This window comes from Lolium perenne, chromosome 3 (genome assembly GCF_019359855.2).
Source record: "Lolium perenne isolate Kyuss_39 chromosome 3, Kyuss_2.0, whole genome shotgun sequence".
Lineage (NCBI taxonomy): Eukaryota > Viridiplantae > Streptophyta > Magnoliopsida > Poales > Poaceae > Lolium > Lolium perenne.
The window spans coordinates 129686728-129694181 of record NC_067246.2 but is presented as its reverse complement, the minus strand read 5'-3'; the positions used below and the strand labels follow the sequence as shown (position 1 = coordinate 129694181).

Here is a 7454-nt window from a genome sequence, read left to right as displayed (position 1 = left end):
AGAATGGTTTCTCCATTTATTGTTACTTGATTTCCAAATAGATGTATGTTCATATGTTATGGTAAGGATTACCATATTATAATCTTTTATAAGATCAAGCATTTGATCATTGAGTAAAGTGTTGTTGTGTTGATTATTAGTTCCATTTGATCTAACCCCTTAGATCAAATCATCTCTACCCAAAACAAGGTTTTATCAAAGTCACATTGAGGTTTATAGCGCTTGCCTTGATGAGCTACTTCAATTCCACCAAGGTCAAGTGAAACTTCAGTTACTGTGACTGTTTTACTTTAAAGCGCGAAAATTCCCCAGATTTTCTATGCATGAATGCAATGCACACATCTGTTTCCTCTATTTTTGTAACCCCATTACCTGGGATATTACACTGCCTTCATTAACAAGTTTAAGACCCCTTTGTCGCCTCGTTCCATCACGATGCTTGGCTCCATTGTGAAGAATGTGGAGAAGGTGAAAAAAGCCAAAGGCAACAAGGTCGGCGCCAAGAAGAAGGCGGTTGAGATTACATGATGGATGCACTTCATGCAACCTTCGTGTCGTTTTGTCGAATATGTAGCTTTTTGTCGTCGATAAGTTGTTCGATCTTGTTGTGTTGTTGTTTTAGACTTTGGGAGTAGTCCGCATGTCGGAGGTACTTAAGTATGTATGGTTTTCGATCCGGTTTTCCTCATAAACTGGATCATTTTCCTTTCTTCCTAAATAAATAGCCAGGGCTCCTGGCGTTTGCTCCAAAAGAAAAAGGTGACAAACTTCATCTTTGGTTTCAGTGGTTCAAAGGTTCTCTTGGCAGGAGATTCAAAAGGTAGCATGACCAAAAATATTTCGATGTGAATTAGACAGTTTTTTACAGGAAAAAATCATTCTAATACTGCTATGCATGATGACATTATGTTTAAAAATGGCTTTGGAGAACCTGTTACGTGTTGTCCGATATTTTTGAAAATTTCAAAACTTAATTTCGGAGCTCCAAAATTTTCAGAATGACAATGTACATTTGGAGCGTGCAAATTTAAAATGCAAAACACCTTGTATTTTAGGCTCAGAAAAATGACAAATCTGACAAATTTTAGAAGTTCGAAATTTTGCACTGCTCACCACACACATCTGCACTTTTGTCTTTTTCTGAGCCTAAAATATAAGGTATTTCATATTAAAAAGAACATTAGGCAACTTACTACGTGAGCACATGTAGGATTAGCTGAATTTGAAGTGGTATTAGAGAAAGTACTATTTGACATGTTAACTGAAGGCTTGAACCGAAATGTTCACATGATATATTGCCTTCTTTTCATGCCTGGTTAGTTCGCCATGAAAAAATATGCATAGCGTAAGGATTGGAAAAATGGTAGTATTACAATCACGTCGTCCCCAATCCTACCCACATTTCACTGCAATTTGATTCAAAATTCTGAAAGGTGACATACAAGTCAAACAGCCACACAAGTAATTGATCAACCATCAGGGCTTCCTATCAAAGTCTGTCACCCGAAAGCCTAGGCATATCACATTTTATTAGACGTGTTTTTGGTTGGTGTCACGGGTTATTCTCTCAAGCATCATATACTCAGCTGTGCCAAAATTTGTCACACGCGTATGACTAGCAACGTCAGCCTTGAACCGAACAGGTCGTCAATTCGGATGAGAATAATACTGCAAATCCATATTTAAATTGATGGTGACTATTAATCGCTAATTTACATCCTGAGTTCATTTTCAAACAGAAAAATGACTCCCAAGCTATTAAACATGGTTCAGGGTTACAAATCTAACATGTAATACTCCCGTTTCTTTTTTTTTCTTTTTTTCTATTTTGCACTCATCACTCACCATATAGCTAGCCACACAGTGAGTCGATCAAGAAGAAAGAACTTCCTATATACAGCACCATCATACAAGGGGATCAATGTTCTGCACCACCAATGAGCAACTATCTCCAGAAGGCAAGCACCCCAGCCGCATACTCGATTGCTCATCCACTTCAATCACAGTGCTGACTGTCAAGATCACAGTGGGTAGATGGTCATGACTAAAACCTAGGATGCTTCTGACCCCTCTACTACAGAATGATCCCAGCACCTCGGTGACGTCCATGATGCAGTATTGCTGCGGCGACTCCAACCATGCAAACAGCAATGAGTATATTCAGTCCAACTGCTGAACATCCTCTAAATGCCCTTCCAACCCCCCTGAGAAATCCTTGGTTGTTGTCATTGCTGCTTGACTTTCCTGCATCAGACTGCTCGACAGAAGTAATACCACGCACATGTTTCCTCTGGTGCTTGACATTAGTCATGAGATCAAGATGACCGTTGTTGTCAACAAACTTAACAGTCTGGTTGATAGATTCAGAGCTGCTCATTACCATCCTGTTAAGTGCACGCTGAGCTTTAGACCTGCGTTGTGGAGAGCTATCTGCAGGTGCTTTTCCATCACGCATTCTTAATGTAATTCCATTATCCGAAGGCTCATTATTTTCCAGAGGTATCTGAAGCTCTTCCATCTGAAATCCATCAGCAAAGTTGTTCGGCAGAGTAAAGGGATCTGCCGCCGTAAAGTATGTTTGCTCAGCAAAAACAGCTGCCTGCTCAGCATGCCATGAATTGAAGTCATCAGTACCAGGATACAACATGGCGTGAATATCATCTGGCAACAGGAAATCTGTATCATCTACCCCAATCTGGTTAGGACTGGCATAGTCTGGTTCCATCTTTAAAGCCATAGCCCCGATGTTCTGTAAATTCAGCACGGAAAACATATGCAATGAGTTAGCATGCAGGAACTGAAAAATCCAGTCAGCATAGTAGCATGTTCAGTGCAACAGAAAACATAGATCATCATTCGCACTAAGATAAGCTAAATGTAACTGAGGTCTAGCTTCGCGGTGATGTGCAGTCAAGGTACGGGGGGCTAATTCAGCAATTAAGCACACGCACTATTTTACAGGAATTGAAGAGATATTTACACCAGGTTCTGAACAGGTCATAATAATACTTGGCTAGTTCTAACTTCATTTTACATGGTTTACAGATTTTTCAAATTCCCTGAAAATAGTAAATAATAGTACAAAACAAGTTTTTTTGCAAATAACCGAAATATTAACTATGCATAAACCCATTTATATTGAAGTGTTATATTTGCTATTTGGTATCAACATCTTGGCAAAGTTCTGCAGTAGATCAAAAATGTTATGAATAAGCTTCGTTGGCTTGCAAGTCTACCCAATAGCTTCTTGTATATGCCTTAGCACTTTGCTTGAAAAGGAATTGCACACCCTAGAACCTCATAACAGAGGTAGTGGTTGACTTTATTTTAGTCACTGCAAGTGAGTGGTAAGACTGAGTGATAATAACATACCGATGATTCAGCAATTTGTTCATCCAGAGATGGTCCAGCAGAAACTGAATCCACTACAGTGGTAAGGGGCGGATCAAAGGAAGTATCAATCAGTTCCTCCAGCCATTCCTTTATTCCATCGTCACCATCTGGAGTTGTTATCTGAGCAGCAGTATCTAAAGTAGCAACATCACTCGGTCGTTCAGCACCGACAACTGATGAAGCAGCAGCATCTTGTTCAACACTGATAGCTGATGTAGCAGCAACATTTGATTGTTGTGGATGATGATTATTGTTGCCCACCACATTTCCGTTATCTGATGTCCAGTCAGTTCTTTGAGTAACTTTACAGAGAACAAAAGTGTCCTGAAGAATAAAAAAAAACGACATTAGCATGCTGAATTTCAAGCTTGGGATTTTTTTTACAATGAAAACAATCTCCTATAACACGACATGTAGAGTGCACATTAAATTTGGCAATATGTAGAAGATGAAGCAAAATATATCTATCTCTCATATGCTATATCAAAATATTGTACTGTTACAAAACCTCAAACATTGGTACAATGTCCGTTAGTACAATACCTTCATATCAGGGCAGGCTTGGCATTCATTCTCATCTATGTAGTATTCATGCATAATCCACTCAGTACGTTTGCCAGTGGGAGGCCGGCCTTCATGGAAAACTAATGTTTTCTTTGTACCTATGGTCCGCTTATCCACCTTAATGGCCCGGTCTTTTCCAGTAGACTTCCAGTACCCAGCAACCGTTGCCCTATTTGACCGAGCACCATTTGGATACTTCCTGTCTCGAGCAGCAAAGAAATGCCACTTGTTATCCTGAGTTGGAACATTGCACTTCCCTGTAGCGTGAAATATCGTCGGAGGATTAGATACGATTAGGATTTGAAGAACACAGCTGATATAATCTAGAAGAACATATCAGATACTGGGCAAAGAGAATATAAAAAAATATACATCATTAGCAATCAACTGTAAAATTATTTGACAAGACACAACACTATTAACTATGAGCTACTAGCACTGGTGAAATAAAGAAATATGTCGCACTTTTCAGTTACTTGCCAAATGTCTAGTTGTAGTCCTATGTACCAGATTATAATGATTATGTGACCTCAGACAGAGGGCTCAATTTGGGAAAAAGAAGAAAGATAAATAAAATATGAACGAGAGCCAAAAGCCGCTAGCCTTTTTCTCCTCTATATATTTTTCTATTCTATAGACCTAGACAATCACAGGCTAGTGTGGAAACATGTCGGACTTACCAGGTAAATCCCATGGTTCATGCTTGTATATATCCACCTCAGGTATAATGTCATATTCAATTTTCTGACCGAGCACTTTCTTCTTCAGGTAGTGAGAAACGAGTTCAGTGTCTTTGGGATGAAACCCAAACCCTGGTGGCAGGGCCATGTCACGTAGAGTTTCCATTTTGCAAGATCTGTGCAAGAACAGCAGAACACAAATATGATTAGCGCGGAGATAACCAAGCTTAATGGAGAGTAGGTAGTAGAAAATTTATAGGTCTGTGCAAATACATGATGAAACTAATAATCTTACAATTGGAACCTAATTTCCCAATGGACATGTGCACATCACTCAAGCATACAATGTAAGATTAAACACCTAAATCTGAAAGTTACAGGCTGAAAATTGAGAGTTATCTATATCCACTGAACAACGTCCTATGGCCGGTTTCTCCCATAGGATTGTCACTTGTCAGGCAGGCAAATAATAATAAGAGACAAAGATCTAATGCGGTTAAACCATGTAGAACGTACACACTCAGGACATGAGGATATTGTTAGCAAAGCGCTAAACCACAGGATGGAAGCAGAGGTAGTATTTGCCCTCTTCACTTCACTGAGCTAACACAGAGCTTCCGGTAATTACAAGTTGAAGCCAATATAATCCATAGACATTTTGCAAGTCCTAAAGGGAATATTTGAGGCCAGTAGTAATAATTAAGAAAGCATCTGCCGAACTAAACAAAGTAAACGCCCCAAATGGGGGATCTGCTACCACTGCAAGGAGCTGGCAATCGATCCCCACTTGCTCAGCTCCTCACGGACACCACGGTGCCCCTCGAATCCCCACTTGCCGGTGGCGCTGATCGAAGCTAGTAGCCGAGATTTAGCGGGAGGAAGAGCCGAATCGAGCGCCGCGTGCGTGCACGAACGGGAACTCGGGAATAATAATAATAATCTACCCTAATCGTAGGGCCAGAGGTCCAGGTGCACCCAAAATTACTAGAGCTGCGCGAGCTTATAGGGCCGCTGCGAAATCGCCGCGCGGAGAAACCCCGAACCCCAAGGAACCTGACAGCTAAACGCTAAGAGCGGTGGAATCGATCGAAAATTGGTCGCCGAGGAAGGGGATTTGCTCACCTCTGTAGCGGAGCGGAGAGCAGAAGCGCGGACCCGGCCGCCCGATCGATCGGAGGTGGGGGAGAGGTGACGACCAGGGAGGGAAGCCGGAGCCGGGGCTAATTCGCCATGGGGGAGCGAGGACGGAAGTCTGCCGGCGGAGCGGGGTCGTGGAGGAGGCGGGCGGCGAAGAGGTCGAGGCGGTCGCGGTCGCAGGAACGAACTGGTCAAGTCCTTCTCAGGGGCGGGCGGCTGGCTGGTGGGCGGCGGTGCGCGGTGTGTGTCTCTTGTATGTATCCTAGTACTAGCGGAATGCGAGGCGAGGCGAGGCGCGGCGCGTGAGGTGAGACGTGGTGTGCGAGTGCGGGCAGGAAGGTGCGCGGAAGCGGAGCTGTGGCGTGCGGCGCTGTGTGCGCACGCGTTTTTAAACCCAACAAAAACCGGGTGTGGCTTCCTTAACGCGGGCGTCCTCGCTCCCTCCCGGTCAAGCCGTCGGATCGATGCGCCGATTCGCCCACCACTGGCGCCGGTGCGTTGGCGGTGGGGCCGCACGCCACGTGGGCACTTGCCTTGCACCCCAAGTTCCGCCATCCTCTGCCACTAGGCAGCTCACCGTTCTAGATGGGTGGGGCCTAAGCTTGTCGAGTGCCAGCTCGCAGACCCCGGGCTTTGTGTTTCGTGGTCTACACTTGACAACAAAGCATGACACACTCCTCCACTATCATCCAACTAAATTTCACCACTGATTTTTTCTTACGGTAGGAAAATTTAATTTCATGCTGATTAAATCTTCAGAAAATTTCACATCGAATCACTGTCAAGAGCTCTAGAAATAACAAGACCGGAAGGGAGGGGGGGCTCCACCCCGTCTTCATGATTAAGGTAGAGTGAGGATTCAAACCCGGGTGCTGGCGCTCGGCGCTTTTGTGTGCCGACCATTGCACCGCGGGAGTTTCCTCGAGATGTTTATACTCTTAGTAAAGGTTACAGAATGCACGAGCGATATATCTTAAGCCATCTCTCTTGGCTTACTCATCTGTGCATCAACATCGAGGATCTTATTGTCAATATGATCGAGCTTAGGCCTCTCGAGCCACTCTTAGGCTTAAAACAAATCGAGTAGTATATGTTAGGCTATCGTGTGTCCTACTCCTGCGTGGATGAACAACGCGGATGTTATGTTGATAGTAGCTTGATTCCAAGCCTCCAAGCACAACATCAACTCACATATGTCAACCTATTTAGGACCAATAATACTTTATTCCTACCTCAAATTTGGGTCAACAAAATACTTGGGTTTATAATACTGATCAAAGTAGACAAGTCCGTGCGCTGCACAAATTCAGGGAAGAGCGGCCAAATTGAATAGCAAGTATTCCATTGGTGGGATTAGAAAGTGGAAAAAATATATAAATGGAAATCTAATCTGCTGGTCTATGATGGACGAGGAGATAAGGAGTGGTGCATAGTACAGGACGAACTAGTCCACTCATAAGTAATTCTTTTGACTTGAGTTGACTTGGTCTTTGCCATGAGGATGCCATATACTACCTGTGACCACAAATAGATGTCTTAAGTTTATCAAAATTTAAATGTATGTAGTAGATACTATTTAGTCTATAGATACATCTAAATTTAGATAAATATAAGACATCTATTTATAGACGGAGAGAGTATAACTTGTTGGACTTTAATTAGTCGTCACGGGTGGAATAG

The 7454-nt window shown here is 42.8% G+C and overlaps 1 protein-coding gene across 1 annotated transcript; it reads right to left on the bottom strand.

Moving 5' to 3' along the window:
• Positions 1-1657: 1657 nt before the first annotated feature.
• On the bottom strand, positions 1658-6006 carry LOC127342412 (NAC domain-containing protein 74). Its single transcript, XM_051368361.2, has 5 exons — positions 5760-6006; positions 4638-4813; positions 3937-4214; positions 3373-3717; positions 1658-2749 (listed from the first exon to the last, which is right to left on the bottom strand). The coding sequence occupies exons 2-5, from the start codon at positions 4801-4803 to the stop codon at positions 2075-2077; spliced, it is 1464 nt and encodes a 487-aa protein (XP_051224321.1). The 5' UTR covers positions 4804-4813; positions 5760-6006; the 3' UTR covers positions 1658-2074.
• Between the last annotated feature and the right edge of the window lie 1448 nt (positions 6007-7454).

Excerpts from the sequence above, each read along its gene's own strand:
- LOC127342412 (XM_051368361.2), bottom strand. The coding sequence starts at position 4,803 with ATGGAAACTCTACGTGACATGGCCCTGCCACCAGGGTTTGGGTTTCAT. Across the intron at positions 4,215-4,637 it reads TGAACCATGGGATTTACCTG|GGAAGTGCAATGTTCCAACT; the intron begins GTAAGTCCGACA and ends TTCACGCTACAG. Across the intron at positions 2,750-3,372 it reads AACAAATTGCTGAATCATCG|AACATCGGGGCTATGGCTTT; the intron begins GTATGTTATTAT and ends CTGAATTTACAG.